The sequence below is a fragment of the Panthera onca genome, chromosome A1 (genome assembly GCF_046562875.1).
Source record: "Panthera onca isolate mPanOnc1 chromosome A1, mPanOnc1 haplotype 2, whole genome shotgun sequence".
NCBI lineage: Eukaryota > Metazoa > Chordata > Mammalia > Carnivora > Felidae > Panthera > Panthera onca.
In genome coordinates this window covers 66042202-66062705 of record NC_138339.1, presented here as the reverse complement: position 1 = coordinate 66062705, position 20504 = coordinate 66042202, and the positions used below count along the sequence as shown (strand labels likewise).

The 20504-nt window shown below is 43.6% G+C and overlaps 1 protein-coding gene across 8 annotated transcripts in view; it reads right to left on the bottom strand.

The window, feature by feature from the left end:
• Window positions 1–5783: 5783 nt before the first annotated feature.
• The window catches only part of ZNF346 (zinc finger protein 346), a 29751-nt gene continuing 15030 nt past the window's right edge, over window positions 5784–20504 (bottom strand). For 2 of the 8 annotated variants that reach the window (XM_060635119.3, XM_060635124.3), the window contains 3 exons: window positions 16514–16747; window positions 9664–9757; window positions 5784–7214 (listed from right to left, as the gene is read on the bottom strand). In XM_060635119.3, coding sequence (XP_060491102.1) covers window positions 7127–7214; window positions 9664–9757; window positions 16514–16747 — 416 coding nt within the window. In that variant the 3' untranslated portion in view covers window positions 5784–7126. Of the gene's footprint in view, window positions 7215–9003; window positions 9030–9663; window positions 9758–10760; window positions 10852–16513; window positions 16748–20504 lie in introns of those variants that run through there. The other 6 variants (XM_078447168.2, XM_078447173.2, XM_060635121.3 and 3 more) reach the window with 6 other exon arrangements.

Sequence of the window (20504 nt, the reverse complement as noted above, 5' to 3'; positions counted from 1 at the left end):
TATCCCAACTCAAATGGACTTACAAAAAATAGTGAGCTTATTGACTTAAGCAATTTAAAAATGTTGGTTTATTCATTTTGAGAGAGAGCGAGCATGAGCGGGGGAGGGGCAGAGAGCAAGCAAGAAAGAGAAAATCCCAAGCAGGCTCCGTGCTGTCAGCGCAGAGCCCTATGTGGGGCTTGAATTCATGAATCGTGAGAGCATGACCTGAACTGATATCAAGAGTTGGACGCTTAACCAACTGGGTCAACCAGGTGCCCCTGGCTTATGCAATTTTAAAGTCCAGAAGTGGATCAGGCTTTAGGAACAGCTAGACCAAGACTCTCTCTTTTTCTTTCTTTCCTCTGGCTCCATTCTGTGGCAGGTGCTTCCCAAGAAGTAACAAAGAAGGCTAACCAACAGCTCTGAGCTCAAAACCTTCCCATTTAGCAACTCTTTCCCAATTGTTCTAGCAGAAGCCGGGGGGGGGGGGGGGGGGGGGGCGGGTAGAGGTCATCTCGAGCCAGACCACATCAGCTGAGGGTGGGATTCCTCAAGGAAGAAGAAAGGTAAATAGATACCAGGAGACCAAAACAAGGTATGGTTACTAGGTGTGATTCTAGAAGCCTTTCTGCAAAATAAACCATTCCCACACATAGTGATTTGAAACATTTACTATTTGTCAAAATTCTGTGGATTAGGTGGGCTCAGCTTGGCAGTTCTCTGGCTCTTCTGAGGTTGTTCTGGTTCTTCTGAGGTTGTTTATGCTGGTGGCATATATATCTTCTTAGGTTAAGTGGAGGTCACTGGGTTGATGAAGAAGCTGAAACATGTATTAGTACTCCTGGGGTGGGGGGAAACAGTACTCCTGGTTATGATAGAAATCCAACTTAAGTTGACTTAAAGAAAAAGAGTATTGACTGGTGACTAAAAAGTCCTGAGAGTATTAGCTTCAGGCCTCGTTAGATCCAGGTGTTCATCAGAAACCAGTCTCTTCCCAACTCTCAGCTGTTTTCTCCTGTGATGATTTAATTTTCACACAGATTGTCTTTATGTAGTGGCAAAGATGACTACTACTACTAACAGCTCCAGAATTATTCTGATTGCCCAGGCTTGGGTCACAAGTTCATCCCTGGAACTAGGGACTGGGGTCAGTCTCTCAGAACCACAGGATAGAAGAATGGAAGAGAGATGTTACCCAAGTTAAAGAGTGAAAGAAAGGCTGATGAGTAGGGCCAACATCAGGTGTCCTCCCAAGCAGCTGACTAAATTACAGTCTTCAAACAGTGTCCTCTGGAAGGAAATGTTCTGAGGGAAGGGCAAGATGGCCTTTGGAAGTAGAGGTGTGCTAACAAAGACTTGGGAACACGGGGGTCAAATCCCTCCATGATTACTTCTTGGTTGTGTAAGCTCTGCAAGGTTTTACCTCTGAATTTCTGCTGTGAAATCAAGCCTTTTTCAGGTTGTCTTGAGGGCTAAATGAAATATCAAATACAGGAGCTCAGAAGTCATCCTATTCTCTTCAGTATTCAAATAGTAAGGTCCTGGCGCAGGTCTACTTTGCCCAGTAAAAAAAAAAAAAAAAAAAAAAAAAAAGGAGCGTTCTCCACCTAGTGGCCATCAGGGTCACCGCGCTGTAGCATTGACCCATTTACAGAACCCTCTAAGGTTTCTTGTGAGCCCTTGGACAGATGAAGCAGAATTTGTGGACAGTGAGCCTGCGAGTGCCAGAACAGGGATATGCCTGCCCTTTCTGTAATGTGGACCTGCATGGGGCAGAGTAGGTGAGGTTGTTAGGTGGACAGATGGTCAGAAGGAGAAACTGTTTTTTCCTATTCTATTTGACACTAATGACGGCTGATCAGAAGGTCTGGATAGGGATGGGAACAGCTCATCTGGTAGAGGCTTTGGTGAAGGGTTTCTTTGTTACCTGCTTTGGGAAGAACCCCTAGCTGCCCATCACTGCCTCTGTAGTACTTGGGCTCAAACTGTGATTTCTTACAACTTCTGAGCCAGACAGAAAATAGGAGGCTTCAGGTCACATGAAGCTGGTGGCAGGGTGCAAGACCAACACCCAAGAACCCTGAATCCCAGAGTAGTGTCCCCTGTGACACACTTCATGGCTGCTGTATGTCTACATATATAGCTCTATGTCTGCACTTACGGGTTATTACATCCCAACACCTGCTTTTCATCCAGCTCAGGGCTAAGAGCTTTACATGCATAATTCTCCTCAGGTGTCACTGGCTGCAGAACCTGAGGTGCCCCTGAGGTTCCTGGGATAAGATGAGGTTCCCTAGCAGTGAAAGGTGGCTTCTTGCTGGAGCCCAGGGAAGAACCACCTCTGGCCAGCATGTTGCCCCCCTCCTCTCATCAGATTGAATTAGGTTTCTGGCATTTCATAACTCATTGAGACTTAATACAGGACTCTGTGCCAGATGCCATCTGCCTCCAGACTCACCTCCCCAGGAAGACCCAGAGATTACTTCAGGCCAGTAATAGAAGGAGCGGCAGTCATCATTTACATAGTATCTACCATATGTCAGGTACTGTAATTATTTCATATGTATCCATTCTTTTCATTCCCACAATAACCCATACGGTAGGTACTAGTGTTTCACCCTTAAGTACAGGTTAGCTCATCAAGATCACACAGCCCCACAGAGCTAAGATCTGAACCGCAGCTGCCTGGTTCCAGAGCCTGGTTTTTTTTTGCTGTACACTAGACTGCCTCTCCTGCCATGAGACATTCCTTAGCCACCAGAGCCATGAGCAGGAGCTCCCTCTGATGTTTACCTGCTGGCTTGTGTATTGTGGGTCCTGGGCACTGACATCAGAGACCATTCCAGGCTAGAGAAATTCAAACCTGATCTCAGGAATGCTTAGAGTAAGAGGAGCTCTGATATGAAGTCAATATGAACCCTTGGGTTCAAATTCCCATGTGCCACCAGAATGTCAAAAATTAGAAAGACTGACAATACCAAATGCTGGTAAGTTGGTAGAACCACTGTGGAAAACCATTTGGTAGTATCTAGACAAATTAAACATACATCTATCCTATAATGCAGTGATTCTACTCCTGGATATATGTGTGCACATGCACACCAAATGACACATACAAAATTTTTCAGAAGAGCTTTATTTATAATAGTTCAAAACTAGAAATAACCCAATTGTCCATCAACAGAATGGCTAAATTGTGGTGTATTCATATAACGGACTACTACTACAGAGCATGAAAAAAAAAAAAAAACTTCTGACACACATACACACACAAACGGATGAATCTCACAGACATAATATTGAGCAAAAGAGGATGTGATTCCATTTTTATAGAATTCAAGAGCAAGCAAAACTAATTTAGGGGGATAGAGGTGAAAATAGTGTTTACTTCTGGGAGATAATAACTAGGAAGGGAAACAAAGGAAACTTCTGGGGAGCTCGCAATGTTCTGTATCTTGATCTGGAGGGTGACCACCCAGATGTACACATACATGTAAGGATTCATCAAACTGTGCTCTAAAAACTGGAGCACGTTACTAAATATATCTCAAAAAGTTAGGGAAAAAGTGGTATTTCAAATACAGACAACTTCTGGGTATGGCTGACAAGCTATTTTTGCCTACCCACATCCATTCTTCTCCCTTAGTCTGAAAGGAGCCCCACACTTTCCTCTTTTCTGTTTCAGTCAATGTGTTTTAGGTGTAGCTCACTCTTTCTCAGTCCCCAAATCAGGGGCCTAGACACAGTGATTGGTTTAATAACTGGAACAGGGCCAAGCTGGTTAATGAATGAATCCCAGAATTTTTTTGGTGGAACTAGTAGGAAAAGATGATCTTTCCAATGTAGTTGCCTCTCCATCAGGAGATAAGCCTGGAGCTGCCAGTGGCCATCTTGCTACCTTCTGGAGAGAGTTGGCCTGAGAAAGAGGCCACACAGAGGAAAGCAGAGTGAGATTAAATTCTTCCTGATGACAGTGTGTCAGAACCTGGATCTAGCCATCCCTGTACTGAAATTTTTCATTAGGTGAATCAATAAATTTCCTTTTTTAGCTAACCACTTTGATTTCAGTATATTTTAATGTTTATTTTTGACAGAGAGACAGACAGAGTACGAGCAGGGGAGGGGCAGAAAGAGAGGGAGACACAGAATCCGAAGCAGGCTCCAGGTTCTGCACTGTCAGCACAGAGCTGGACTCGGGGCTCGAACTCACGAACTGTGAGATCATGACCTAAGCCAAAGTCGGACACTTAGCCAACTGAGCCACTCAGGCATCCCATCAGTTTCTTACAGTTATAAACTGGAGTCTAATAAACTGGGAATCTTGGGTAAAATTATGAGAAATATGGGGGAGCTTGGAATAAAAAATAACCACTGACCCTTGTCCAATCTGTTTTGTGGCTGCTTGCTCTATGAGCCCATGGCCCTGCCAGATGGTAGGTGAGGCAGGCCCAGGGGTTATATCAGAAGGATTCTGGTCCTTTTTGGAAAGGGTTCTGGACGAGGAATCTAGAGAACTGGATTCTACTCTCCATTTTGTTGCTTCTTAGTGCCAGGACCTTGGATAACATAGTACATCACTTTGACCCTTTTCTATAAAATGGAGTATCATTACCTAGCTCAAAAGGCTGTTATGCAGATCAAATGCAAGTTTCCCAACTTCTCCAGCTTTTTCATACCCTGAGGTGAGTTAAGACCTTTATCCTGGGCATTCTTGCTGGGCTCTGTAGGACCCTCTGACCATTGCCATAATGATCTTTAACAAGTATGTGAGCTTCCCAAGAGCAAGAAAGTGTTCATCCCTGTGCCCTCTTGCCGAAAGGGCTGGGCACGCGGCTAACAGGGACTCCTGAATCCAGACTAAGGTCTTGCAGGCCAAGGTTCATGATACAGCAGCCCACCCACCCTTCTGCCCTTCATTTCCTTGAGTGATAGATGAGGCTGATTCGGACATCCTGGATAAATTAGAAGGATTGCAGTGAAATTGCTGAGACAGTCTGGGCTTTGGAAGCTGAGAGCTGAGAACCCACCATGAGGGCCACGTAGGGCCTTTCCCAGCTGGTCAAGAGCAAGTACCCAAGAAAGGCTTGCTGAGTGAAGAATGGGAGCTGAGGCTGCCTGGGAACCTTCCTCAGGTCTGGCTGTCTGAAACTAAGGTTGGACAAAAGGCTCCTGAGGCCATCACACTCACTCCTTCCCTAGCTCATTTCTGGGTCATAGAAAAGCTTCCTGCAAGAATCTCTAGGCCTCTAAGTCCATGGAACAAACCTAGTGCTGAGTAAGAGCTGTGAGGGAAAAGGCCATCTTTCCTCATACTCATTCATTCATTCATTCAACAAACACTTCATGAGACACCACTCCACATTACAGAAGTGGAGATGAAAAAAGGTTAGGTCTCTGTCCTGAAGGCATTAGCCTGGAGAGAGCCAGACTGGACACAACCTCCATTTTGGCTTCCTTATCTATCTCTTATCCTGCTCCCCTGCATTCCTTCTCCACCTAACAGCCAGAATGATCCTCTCAAACAAAGTAGATTCTCATCTTAAACCTTCTAACGACCTCCATGAGACCCTCTGTGACAGGGGGAGATGGATAAGTGGATGACGTTGTATTAAGTTTAGGGCACCTGGGAAGTCTCCCACAGGTTGCCAAATAATTAAAAGTTTATCTTTGTCCCACCTTCTTAGATCAGTATTTAGAGCCCTGGGAGTATGAGAGGGTTGAGGGTGAGGGGTCAAGACACACATACTAGATCCAACGGTAATATGGCCCCAAATCCCAGGTTTGTTAAGTTGCAGTCTGGCTCATGGGAGAAATTCTTTATTTAGATGCTTCAGTGACCAAGAGACAGAGCATAAGCACGCGCACACACACACCCATACACAATACATAAAGGCATTTCACAGGCAAAGGGATAGGCAATGGGGCGGGGGGGGGGGGGGAAGAGGCCACGAGAGCAGCTAGGGGCTTCTTTGACTCAATGAAGGGGGGCCTATGATGGTGACACTCCTTGGAATTTCCGCTTGAAAGCTACAAGGAAATATCCACTCCCAGTGAAATCCCAGGCCGTAAAACACAGCAGAGTTGGAGATATCTAGGTTTGGGGCCTGGGGAACACCTGTTTCCTCACTGCAGAAACCTGCACTGGCTCTCCTTTCTTTCCCTGGTACCCAGGAATCTCCTGGTGGATAATGGAAGAGGGCTAGCACCACAGCAACCTGGACAGGTGGTCTCCTACATGAGGAGGAGAGGGCTAGTAGAGCCAAGGAGCAGCAATGGACCTTTGAGCTGGCTGGCATGAGATAGTTCACCTTTTAAGGGCACAGAATCATCAAGAAAACTTGCATGTGGGGGCTTTCCCACATGACCCTGGGTCAGAGCACCTCTCTGATGGGGGAGGGGAAAAGGCCCCCCCCTTAGAGCTTTCATAATCCCACTGGATACCGAGGCCTCCTCCAGCTCTAGCTTTTCCCCAGCTGATGCATATCCTTAGCACCATTCAGGAACTGTGGAGAAGAGGCAGAAGGACAGCACTGCTCTGCCAGGACTGTGTCATTGCTCCAGGAGGAGACTTCACAGTGGGCAGAAAACTGTGTAACTGGCCAGCATCTGGTCTCAGGCTCAGGAAAGCCTGCACTTTTTGGGGAAAGGGAGTGTGTCATGTCAGCTCCAAGCTCCCATAGGGCAGCCACTTCCATCTGCCCTTTCCTACCTAGGCAGAACTCTGGTGTGAAAGCTCCAGGTTTCACTGGAGCTGCCTGGAGCCCAGGGACAGCTCAGTTCTTTAGCCGCAGAGACTGGTTCAAAAATGGCCTGCAAAGGAAAGACAGGCCTGGGGCTCATGACATATGGCCCAAAGAGGCTGGGGAAGGGGAAAGGCCATCCTCCAAACTACTATTCTGTGAGGCCCCAAGTCCTTTCAAGATCCACCCCCTTCCCTTGTCCTCACCTAGAGGGCCCATTCCAAAGGGGAGGAGCACGGGTGGATTAGCCTGGACCAATCAGAGGCTATCTGTGGCCCACTCCTGCCTAAGGCCTATGTGTTCTCCAGGTATAAGAAAGGAGGAAGAGGGAGCCAAGGGCTGACCATGGTCACGGGAAGCTGGCTCACGGCTGGTTCAACCTGGGGTGCTGGACAGAAACACCTCTAGTCTTCCAAGGTGGCTGAGTCTTTCTGAATGGGCTGCCTTTGCATTGGAATCTGGCCCAGGGGTGATGCCATTGTTTTTGGTGACCTGTAGTTTGAGAAGGAATAAACACACAGGGTCAGTTTGTGGTGGTTATGATGGTGCTCCAGGTAATTTTCTAAAGATAGTACAGCTCTTCCAGGGCCTTGGAGTAATAAGGTGACCAGGTCTCCTTTACTGAGGGTCACTGCATGCTAGGCACAATGCTGGGTGCTTTGCTTCTAGCATCCTATTTCATCTTCATGGCAATTCTACAAGGCGGGGATAGTACCGTTTTGTATATAAGGAAACTAAAGTTCAGAAAGTCTAAGTCACCTGACCCTAGTAGGCTTTTTATTGTTGTTTTCTGTTTTGTTTTTTTTTTTAATTTTTAAAATTAAATAATTATGTTGTTGTTGTTGTTGTTGTTGTTGACCATCCTTCCACCCTTAAGCTTTTTAAAAGTGTGTAGGTTCAGGACAGCAGCCCACATCTCTCCACTACCAAACCATTTATTCTGCCTATAGGGCCCTATATGACCTGGATAGTACAGACTGATCATTCTTTCCCTCACACTGAGTCAAAAGTGGCTCTCCAGTCACTCTATCCCACTTTCTGCGTACCTAGTAATAACTGATATTGTCTTATTTGTTTATGGATTTGTTTAGGATCTGCTTCTACCACTAGATGGGGATCCAAAAAATCAGGGAACAGCATTGATCCTGGTTCCTACTGTAGCCCTAGTGCTCCATATAGGACCTGGCACATAGTAGGTACTCAATAAATATTTGTTGAATGAATGAAAGCTTACCTCTAATAGTTCCCTTTTCTGGTACCAGCATTTCACATACTTTAACTCTCAGGTCATCCCATAAGGTGAGGATAACGAGCCATATGCAATGGCAGAGCAAAATAAATGTACTTTGGAATCAAAAGGTTTGAATTCTAGGTCTAACTCCAAGTAACTAAGTGGCTTGGGCAAGTCACTTAACCTACCTGACATTGGGTTTCCTCAGGTCGTAAAGGGGTATGTGTATGTGTGTCTTAATTCAGAGCTGCTACTGTGAATTAGATGAAATTAACTTAGGTGTTCAACAAATAGTAGCTATAATCTTACAGAAGAGGAAGTGGAGGCTCAGAGAAGTTTACTGACTCACCCAAAGTCACATAGCTGAAAATATAGAAAGAAAAGAGTAAATACTAGCATTTTCAAGACTGGGTACCCCCAGGGTAGGGCTCTGGTTGTCTCCAGGTTGTATGCTGAAACTGCCACCAGTCAAGCTGCAAGGGAGATGTGCTGAAATGGGAGTGAGCCCCAGGCTGGACTGTGCAGGCTTGTCTCAAGTCCATATCTAAAAGAAGCCTCAAAAGTCCTCAGATCTGCTGCAATGTGGGAGGGGAAACTTCAGTCAGAGTGGAGAGGACCAAGGACATTTTGACTAATATTTTGTGTTTCCACCACCTTTAGTTAATTCAGCTCTGTGAACAATGCAGAACCTACCATTTAAGTCAAAGAAATCAGTTTAGTAGACTTGGTTGCCTGAAACTCAATTTCCTTATCTGTAAAATGAGTATATTCTCATCTCAGAAAGTTATGTTGTAGCACACTGTCCACACTACCCAGTTCCCTTCTGAGAGGAAGAGACAACTGCATAAGCCCTCCCCTTACCAGGCCCTAGCCTCCTCATATCACATGGTGCCATAACCTCCTTGTTAGCATGATGCCCTAGAAAAGCATGCTGTGAGCCAGACAAGACTCAGTTTGAATTATAGGCTCTGTCTCATAGTATCACTTGAATGGTGGTTGCCTCTGTCTATAATAATAATACCTTCTTCCTAGGGTTGTTGTGTGGATTACCTGAGAGGATTTGCTTGGCATATGCCCTGCAACAGAACAGGGGTTCAAAGAGTGTTAGTCATTTTCAAGGTTATCATGAACAGATGACTGTGTTTACCTCTTCCCTTCAAAGCACTTATCAGAATTTGTAATTATTGGTTGTTTACTCGTTTATTGTTTGTCTCCTCCCATCAGAACGTAAGGTCACAAGAGCAGGGACGGGATCTGTTTTGGCCACCACCCAGAGGGTGTTCAATAAATACTTGACCAATGAATGAACAAATCTGGTCATATTTGGTAATAACCTGGAGAGGGAGCTTTTGCCATAGAACTGATGGCAGCAGAGACTAGGTTCTTAGGCCAGTGACAGGCTTGAGGGAAGGGAAACTTCCCTAGTCAGACTGCTATAGGGCAGGAAATCTAAGTACTTTTAGAAGACCGCCAAGGAAAGTGTCTTAAGTTTCTCTACTCAAACCTTCAGTGGCAGGTCCAAAGGCTGCGGAGAAGCTGATGGGAGGAAAAACTTACAGAGGAGACACTTTTGTTAACTGATTGATTTTCTGTTGACTGAGAAAAGGCTGCCAGGATTCCATTTTAGCAAAGTAGTACCTGGCTTTGTTTTGATTTAGAAGCCTTGAGTTCTTGTAGCAGACCCTTGAATTTCAAAGGAAGATTACTCACTGGTTCTTGTGTTTGAAGCCGCTGACATGAGCTTGATACTGTTCTATGGAGTTCAGCACTATCTTACACGTCTTGCAGGGGTAACCCTTCCCAGCTGAAACACACATAAAAGTCAAGATACTTAGTTATCCAGGAACAAGGGACCTGGGGACTGCTGCTTTTGACAGTAAATGCCCTTCTGAGGATGGATGGTGGGGTGAGATTAGGTGGTTGGCCCTGATGAGAATCCCAGAGGCCTCAATGCTCAGGGGACACTGGCTGTGTGCCTATGTGCTTTATGGTGTTGGGAACCTCCTCACTCCCCTCTGTACCCCCAAGTCCCAGAATCGAACCTGGTCTACAGTAGCTGTCTGTTGAGTAAATAAAAGATTGACAGAACAAAGAGGTGACATTTGGTGTATCTTTTTACCTGGACTGTGCTAAGTGGCCTCATTAAGGATGCCCTTCACTGAGAGATCTCTGGGAAACTGCCACTCTCCCTAGGCTTGCAATAACAGTAATTAATGAGAATGCCTGCTATGAAAATTAATCTAGTCTTTCTACCTTGGGGCTCACAGACACTCTTACTACCAGGGCTGATCCAATGACAAAGTGGCCTTTGTCCACATGGCCAAGATATGGAGCTGGACTCCTGGCTCTGCCTTCATGTGATCTTGACTAAACCCCTTCCCCTTTCTGATCCTCAGCTTTTCTCAACTGTAAGTCAATTATACCATAACTTATAACCATAATACTTATAATAAAAACCAGTATCATTAACCAAGTACCTGATATAGGCCATGCACGCTATATAATTTTGCTTGGCCCTCATAATGATTTTCCTGGGAAAATCATTATCATTATTTTACAAAGGAAAATAAGGCAAAGTCACATGTCTAAGAACACAGTGTTAGTAAGTGGCAAACTCAGGCTTGGCTGACCACAAAGGCTGTACTTATTCTAGCATGACAGATGTTAGCTGTACAAGAAAGGCAGCTGTACACATGACTTCAAGAGCCCTCTGGTTCTGACACTCTTCTAACCATCTGCCACCCTAAAGTTTCACAGCTCTGGAGTGAGATCACCTAGGCTCAAATCCCAGCTCTATCATTTCTTACCTGTAGGACCACAGGCCAGTTACTTAACCTCTCTGAGATTTGGTTTCCTCATTTGTAAAAGTGGGGCTTCTCTGAGACTCAGGTTCCTTACCTATAAAATGAGGTTAATATTAGTATCAACCTCATAAAGTTACTGTAATGATTTAAATAAAAGCATTTGACACATAGTAAGTGCTCAACAAATGTGAGCTCTTATTACTAGTATTATTTCACTCTTATGGGCTCCATGCATCAGTCTGGCAAAGAGGTGGAGAGTATCTTTTAACCAGCCTTCTATGGCAGCTATAGCTGAGAACACCAATGATCTCCTCTACTCCAATTAGCTAGCTGATGTTCCTTTGTATCTTCAGGTATTTCCTGGAAGACACACCCCTTTAGAGCATTTAAGGGGAATATTACTGCAATCAGAATTCAGGTCCATTTTAGACATTTATGGCCAGCATTTGCAGAAGGCTTAATCTTAGACCCTCAGCTCTTCTCTTTCTAAACTCTCTAGGGGTTTCATTCATTCTGCTGACTTTCATTACCACCTAAAATATATGAAACCACTAATATTTAACAATTACTGACCTACCAAAATGGCAATATCTCTAACCCAGACCTCTCATTTGAGTTCTAGACCTATATATCCAACTGCCTACTTCGATATCTCATGGGCATCTTAACTCCAAGCTGACAAAACCTGGCTATCCACCTAATTGCTTAAGACTAAATTTGGTTATCATCTTCGACTATTCCCTCTCCTTCACCTCCCACATTTTTTTTTTTTTTTTGGTAAAGATCTTATTTTTATGTCATCTCTACACCCAATGTAGGGCTTGAACTCACAATCCCGAGATCAAGAATTGCACGCTCTGAAGGCTGACCCAGCCAGCCCCCCCTCACCTCCCACATTTGATGGCCAAATCCAGACAATTCTTTTTTCTTTTTGAAGTTCATTGATTTGAGTGAGAGAGGGAGAGTGCGAGCAAGGGTGCAGAGAGAGAGAGGGGGAGAGAGAATCCCCAGCAGGCTCCACACTGACAGCACGGAGCTGGATGTAGGGCTCAATCTTACAAACTGTGACATCATGACCCGAGCTGAAATCAAGAGTTGGATGTTTAACTGAGCCACCCAGACGCCCCTAAATCCTGACAATTCCACTTCCTACATAGCTCTTGAATCCATCTACTTCTGTCTATCTCCTCCACTGCTACCTTACTTAGTCCAAGCTCCCATCCTCTCTAGTATGAATTACAATACCCTCATTGCTGGGGTCTCCCCACTCCTCTTCCTCCCTTTTCCAAACCATTCTCCACTTTGTAAGCAGAATGATCTAATAATGCTTAAATTGTCATTGGCTTCCCAATGCTTTTAGGTTAAAGGCCCAAATCCCTAACATGACCAACAATACCAGGACTGGATGCTCCGTCATCTCCCCAGGATCGTTTTGCCCCACATTATCCTCCTTTCACTCTGGGAAACCTTCACTGATCCCTGCTCCAATTTAAGTTGTCCCATTTGTTTCTTTTCCTTTTTTTTTTTTTTAAGATTTTATTTTTAAGTAATTTCTACACCTAACATGGGGCTTGAACTTACAACCCTGAGATCAAGAACTGTGTGCTCTGCCAACTGAGTCAGCCATGTGCCCCATTTGTTTCCTTTTCTAAAGCTTGTCACACTTGAAGTTATTTGCTCAATGCCTGTCTTTTCTACTAAACTCTAAGCTTCATGAGAACATGGACAACACCTGTCTTGTTTACTATCATATATACAATGCCTGACAAATATTAGGAAAGAACTTAGCAAATATTTCTTGACTATATATGATTTTTTGTTTTGAGAGAGAGTGCGCGCGAGTGAGTGCGTGCCTGAGCGGGGGAGGGGGGCAGAGGGAGAGAGGGAGAGAGGGAGAGAGGGAGAGAGGGAGAGAGGGAGAGAGGAAGAGAGGGAGAGAGGGAGAGAGGGAGAAAGGGAGAAAGGGAGAAAGGGAGAGGGAGAGAGAGAAAGGGAGAGAGAGAAAGAGAGAGAAAGAGAGAGAAAGAGAGAGAAAGAGAGAGAGAGAGAGAGAGAGAGAGAGAGAGAGAATCTTAAGCAGACTCCATGCTCCAACACAGGGCTTGATCCCATGACCTTGGGATCATGACCTGAACTGAAATCAAGAGTTGGATACTGACTGAGCCACTCAGGCACTCTTTGACTATATATGAACTTAACAAAACCTGAAAACCTGTCCTAAGCATAGTTGAAGAGACTCGGGGGATCAGCATGGGGCAGAGAAAGCAGCCCTGTTCTATGTAGGAGGCAAGGCCCTAAGCAGGGAAAGAAAGTGATGGGGTAAAGCAGAGGAGGATTCCAGTAACCTGGGGGTGAGTGTTGAATGCTCTGACAGTTGGAAGGATTTGGCTGCCTGAATGATATGCAGGCTTTAGTTTTAGCATTCTTGGATAAATGAGAGAAATGTGAGCCGGGAATATAAAGCAAATTTCAAGTCTTTGATCTGCTTGGTAGACGCTGCATCTTCCCCTTGGGGAAGAGATCTGGACACTCTGGATCATCTCACATTTGACCCATACTTGTCATGAGACACTCTGACAGGAGCCCCATGGAAACTATTCTCTGGACCCACTATAGAATTTAACCCAAATTTCAATGTGGCTCAGGTGCTGCCTAGTGTGAGACCCAGGAAAAATCACCTCATCTTTCTGATCCTAATGACCTCATTTGTAAAATGGGGACAATCAAACTTGCACAGCAGAGCTGCTGTGAGGATTAAATCTGGCAATTACATGTGAGAGTACCTAGCCTAAGGTCTGGACTGTAACAGCCACAGGTAAGTATAGGATGACTGACTGACTGAATGAATGAACAAGCTTCAACAGAGGCCAGCAGGGAAAAGTTAAGCTGCTAACAAACCAAAACCTTTGCTAAGGTGGAATCCCTGTTAGCTGAAGTCACTGCCTGCATATCCTAGGTCAACATTCCACCTCTGTGGGTAAGAAGGGGGTCAAAATGAGTTCAATGCCTCTGATGTCCTATAGTTGGAAAGCCTCCTGCCAAGTACACTCAGAGCTGGAGGCAGGAGGAAGGAGTGTAAATTTTGGAGCCAGACAGAGCTAGAGACACATATTGATGTTCTCACTTATCAACATCAGGTCCTATCAGCTCTATGACCTTGAGCAAGTCACTCTGAGTCTCAACTTCTTTATCTGTAAAATGCGAAAATCATACCTATTTTTAGGAATGCTGTGGGAATTAAATTATAATGTATATATTAATATCAATAGGCGTGTGATGCCCCTGCCCCCTGCCTAGGTTTTCATGAAAAATTGTGGCTGATCTGTAAAGCAGTCAGATGCCTTAAGCAAGAAAAAAGCATCCAGGATACAGTTCTAGGATTAAGTTTGGTAACCAGCCTTAGGCAAAGGGAGGAGTAGATATAGGAAGGAGACTTTGGCTTGAGATAAAAGTATAGAATGGGGGAGTGCCTGGGCGGCTCAGTCGGTTAAGCATCTGACTTGCATCAGACTTCCGCTCAGGTCATGATCTCCCAGTTCGTGGGTTCAAGCCTCGCATTGGGCTCCATGCTGACAGTGCAGGGCCTGCTTGGGATTGTCTCTCTCCCTTTCTCTCTGCCCCTTTCCACTCACACTTTCTTTCTCTCAAAATAAATAAACTTAAAAAATAAAAAGAATAGAACGGGTACAAGTTAAGATAAGCAGCCTAAAATATGGCAGTGCCAAACATTAAAAAAAAGGGGAGGGGCCTGGGTGGCTCAGTCGGTTAAGCTTTGGACTTCAGCTCAGGTCATAATCTCGCGGTTGGTGGGTTTGAGCCCCTCATTGGACTCTGTGCTGACAGCATGGAGCCTGGAGCCTGCTTCAGATTCTTTGTCCTCCTCTCTCTCTGCCCCTCACGCACTCATGCTCTCTCTTAAAAATAAATAAACATTAAAAAAAAAAAAAATTAAACATGGCAGTGCCTGAGTCCTGCTAGTGGACAAGAGAGAATGAGGATATGACCAGAGCAGGGCCAAATAAAGATGGCCAAGAGCTTGAGCAAAGAAGAGTCAGCTGCAAGAGAACCCTGGGTCGTGCCAGCTGGATACTGTGTTGTCCCTATCAGTCTCAGGCCAAAATAGGAGGGTGTCACAGAGGGTTCTGAGGAGCTTGGTTCTGAAGTTCCCGTATTTCTCAGCATATGGGGCTGATCCTGTTAAAGAGGAAGGCACTGCCTGCGTATGGGAACACCAAGCACTTAATTTTGAAGAGGTTTATAAAGCAGGGTCCTTCAGTGGCATTGGAAGAGCACTCCTTGGCACCTTGCTGAAGGGACCTTCCCTTATTTCATAGCCACTATTTTGTACCCATCTCATCTGTGTCAGTATTGCTCAAGGACAACCTGTGTTGTAAGGCTGCTTTGGGTTTGGGGATTGATAGAGAGGCATGATCTCCCTTGCCCATATGTGGTCTGGAACATCTACAGTATCTGGGTGTTCACCTTTCTAAGACTGTGGCAAGAGCACAGATGACTCCAAGTAGCAGGTTCCCTGAGGCCAAGTTGTTTGTACTTGGATGCCATGGGGACCTCAAGTGTTGACTGGTGCTGCATCTCCATGGCCTGAGTGGAAACCCTGAGGACTCATACGAATGTAGGCTCCATGAGACAGGCACTGTGTCAGTCTTGGTCACCACTGTACCCCAAAGAGGGTACACAGTAGGTACTCAATAAATATTTACTGACTGAATGAAGGAGAAAATAATAATCTCCCCTCCTCCAGTCTTATTATAAGCCCTGAGAAGTTAATGTGATGGGAAGGGCTCTTAACTCTTTATGAATACTTACTCCTGTGATGTTGACTGACATCTAGAAGTCAGGGTAAAAGCTAATATTCTCTGAGTCAGAGTGGGGTATGGGCAGGCCTCAACTGCTGAGAAGTGAGGGGCCCTGAGGACACTCTAATACCTGGCAGAGGCTGCTGAGGGCCTTCACACAAGGAATGTGGATGACAGGGAGCTTAAATCAGAGGTTGCAAACTGGTGGCCCTTGGCCCAAATCTGGCTTGCAGACAGATTTGGCTCATACACGGTTTAACATTTTTTAAATTTAGTAGCACATTTAAAATGGAGAGGAATTCTATTTTTTTTTTTAAGATTATTTTTAAGTAATCTCTACATCCGACATGGGATTTCAACTCACATCCCTGAGACCAAGAGTTGCATACTCTACCGACTGAGCCAGCCAGGACCCCTAAAAATTAGGGAAATTCTTTTTTTTCAAAAATTTTTTTAATGTTTATTTATTTTTGAGAGAGAGACAGACAGACAGAATGTAAGTAGAGGAGGGGCAAAGAGAGAGACAGAGAGACACAGATTCCGAAGCAGGCTCTAGGCTCTGTTAGCACAGAGCCCAATGTGGGGCTTGAACTCACGAACTATGAGATCATAGCCTGAGCCAAAGTCAGACACTTAACTGACTGAGCCATTCAGGTGCCTCAAAAATGAGGGGAATTCTTAAACAAATCTGACTTTCTAGATTCCTTGAAAAACTGAAAGATATGGTAATAACTAACTGGAGCTGGCTAGGAGAGGCATGCACTCTTCAGCTGGTCATGCTCATTTACTTATTTTTATTTCCTATCTGGTTTCTGCAGGCATTTGAGGGTGCAATGCCTGCGAGGGGAGATGTAAGGAGGAAAAGACAGCATTGGTAGTCTGGAGAACTCTAGTGCTCAAGCCCTGATCCAGCTCTCGGTGTGAGCTGGGCCCCCTTACCTGATGAGTCAGTGACAGCAGGGTCGGCCAGCCGCCCATAGTGTGCCATGAGTTTGAGCTTGGTTTCCTGTTTCCTGTGTTTCTTGCCCACATAATGTTGTTGAGCCATGACAGGGTCGTTGAAAGTCGCATGGCAGAGGCTGCAGAACTTGTCTGGGTCTATCATTTCTCTATTCTGGTGCAAGGCTAAGGTGGAGGCCACAAGGAAAGGGTTTGTAAGGCGTTTCGACAGAGCTGCGGTGAGAGAGTTCAAACAGAAACAATGAAAAAAGACCCAGAAGGTGCCAAGCTTTCGAGTATGCTGAATGGAAAGAAAGGCTGGGTCACTAGTCACACTTGCAGATGTAGCACTGCCTGTGTGAATCACACAGTGAAAGTCTTATCTAATTGGGAAAACTGGCAAGATTTGGGAGAGCTCAAAGACCAGCTACTTTGGTCAGCAGTTTTCACTACTTTGGGCATATGAATCCTGATTTTCTCATATTCTGAGGAGGTTCTGCACTTCTGCTATCTAGTTGTCAAATTATAACAGTCTAGAAATGTACACGTTTCTAGTTCTTTTATCCCTCAGAATTCCCCAGAGCTTCACAGCAAGTGGGACAAAAAACTGGGAGCCAATGCACAGATGTAGTAATTGAGAGCCTGAGGATTGGGAGGGTCATTTAGAAAAGGTAACCGTACTAGGAGGCCTTTTGGGTTACACTGTCTTCTAGGCTGAGTAGGAGAAAGAGAGGATGATACTGACGTTAAGTTACATGCTTTGTACATATATTTCCTCCTTTGGTCCTCAGAACTACCCCATGAGATAAATATCATCTTACCACATTATAGAGAAAAATCAAGGCTCAGATGGGTAAAGTGACTTGCCCAAGATTACCCTGGTAGTGAGTGAATCCATCTGCGTGACCCTAAAGACTATGCCCTCTTCGCTAGGCCAGGCTGCCAGAGTGTGGTAGGGAAACCTGAGGGAGGGCTATAGTCCATGCTTTTACCTTCAGAAAACATCCTTGGTTCTGGTCAATGAATTCAGGTAATCAGAGTGTGTTATGAGTCCCCTGTGGGTCGGTCAACAAATGTCCTGATACTCCTGGCAGGCCACACAGCTGCTTTATAAAGTGGATGCCAAGACTCACAAATGAGTCCATGTGGCTAGAATGGTGTCAACCCAGTAACCACTGTTTTAAAAATGTGGCCTAGACCCCCCACCAATGGTGGAAGAGGAGTGGGGCTCAGCAGCACTCAGACAGATGGTTCAGATGCTTGCTCAGCAAGTTGCTTGAAAAGTAATGCACATGTTGTAGAATATTTGATAATATGAGAAAACATTCAATATGTGGTGTTACATTAAAAAGAAAGCAGGTTATACAGAAATCTGTTTCTTATGTCCTCAATTTTGTAAAACAAACGAAAAAACATACTGGTGATGCATGGAAAAAAGGCCAAAAGCATAGAGTAAAAGGGTGCTTTTCAGTAATATCCAACTTTTCTATAATGAATATAGACTTCTGACATCAGAAAAGAGATAATAATGGTCGTTAAAACATAAAAGGCAAAAAAAAAAAAAAAAAGACATAAAAGGCCATTCTTTAAAAGATACTGAAGCATCAGAGGTGAACGGTTAAGTTGGAGGAACCGCTTCACGGACATCCAAAAAATAACTATGGGAGTCTTCTCTCAGGAAATAGCTTGAAATATGGGAAGAGTTTTCTACAGGGATGTTTGCTGTACTGTTATTTATAAATATCAAAAAAGGGGAGGGAGAAAATGTTCAACATTAGAGGAATGGTGTTATGATAGGATATTATAAAGTCATTAAAATGTTTACGAAAAAGTTTTTAATAACATGGGGAAATACAAATGTTATATTAAACAGAAAGAGTATAAAAGAAAATTACACACAATATGATGTTATCATTGTTAAAAGATATATGCACAATCATATGTGGGTAGTAGCATTTTGAAATGTCACTAATATATTAACAGTGTTTCTCTGTGGTAGGATTTGGGGGATATTTTACTTTCTTCTTTGTACTTTTTTGCATCATTTCAGCTAGAATTATTCATAATGAGTATGCATCATTTTTATAAATATAAGGTTATTTAAAGTATTCTATGTTTATATGCACGTATATATGGATTTAATCTGTACATACATAAAACTATACACACAGATATACACACATACACATAACAAAAGATTATAGGAAAAACAATACTCCAAAATATTAACAGTGGTTACCTCTGAATGGCAAAATTATGCGTACTTTTTCTTTTCATATATCTGTATTTTCCTTATTTTCTACAACATGCTTCTATTACTTTCACATTAGAAACATGTTTAACTTCATAAATATAGTTATAAACTCATGTAAAAACATAGAAATGTGCTTAAACTACAAAATTCAATGAAAAGTAAAAGCAGGATACAAACAGTACATGCACTATGATTACAACCATATAAAAGCATATCTGTACGTGGCAAAGGCTGAAAATGAACACGGAAAATAACCTCTTAAGTATGGAATCTTTGGGACCTGGCATATACCAGGGAATTTTCCCATTTATAGAAAAGATCAATCCATATAAAGACAAATAACCTTATAAAGTTTTTGTTCTTAAGCTATTTTCTCTTGGCCTAATGTTTTAATCTTGTTGGTACCATGAATGGTACCAACACTGACTTTATTATTTTTTTTAAGTTTTATTTTTTTTTAGTAATCTCTACACACAGCATGGGGCTCGAACTCATGACCACAAGATCAAGAGCTGTATGTTCCACTGACTGAGCCAGAGAGGCACCCCCCAACACCGACTTCAAACAAAAGCAATCAGTACTAGTATAACTTAATGATGAACAAACCATAAGCAAGGCCAATGACATGCTCCAGGTGGTAGATGCCTCACCAAATACTTCATTTTATAAGGGGATTCCACTTGTGGGCTATCTTAATGACAGTGATAATACTAATGATAGCAGCTGTCATTTACTAAGCATCTATTATGTCCTAGATTCCTTAAATACATTTCATCCTCACAACCTATAGATAGTATTATTAACATCTTACAGGTGAGGAAACTTAGGCACAAAGAAGTTAAGTCATATAGATAGTAAACAGCAGCATCAGGATTTAAACCTGCATGTCTGTGGCTTCAAAGTCCATATTCTGTTGTTTCATAGCATGAATAACCAGATTTGGGTGTGTTAAGAGGGTATAATTATGAGTAATTTTTCACCTTATCTTCAAAGTCTTCTAAAACATTGTTGTCTTGTTTTCTTGATACAGTATTACAAAAAAGAATAAGTATTATAAATAGTATAGTCAGTCTACTTCCTGGTCCAAGATAAAGAAGCAAAAATTACAAAAAAAAAAAAAAAAAAAAAAAAGACATAAAAATCAAAGAACTTTCATTCTCAACTAACTGCAGTTAGTGGAGGTTAAAAATCCCAGAAAGTCAGGAGTTAATGAGATGAAAACGAGGGTTGAGCAACAGTGGTGACAAGATAAAGGGGACTATTTTAGAAGTCAACGCACTGGAATGAATTCATGGCAGTTGCAAACATGGCTTGCTGGGCAGTAGTGGCAGCACTCAAGTATTCAGCTTTGAAAAGCAAGTCCCTGTCTTGAGGAGAACAGGCAGCTTTGAGGATTAAAGAGAACAGGGCATAACCTGAGCACACGAAAAAGACAAGGATTTAGCTTTCAACTTGGAACACATGGTAATAATGGCAGGTGAATGCTGGGAGGGAAAAATCTAAGTGGGAGAGGTAAGAGATAGAATGCTCTCATGGTATGCATGGCCTGGAGGACTTTGACACTCTCGATTATAATTATTCATCAGGACAAAAGCTCAGGGCTAAGACACTTCTACAAAGAAAAACTGATGTAACCAAAGAAAGGGAAGTTAGGTGAGCACAACTCTGAGACTGCATTTCAATCTAGCTGGGCCTACTTTGGTATTTTTAAGGACTCTCAAAAGTTCGACCTCTCCA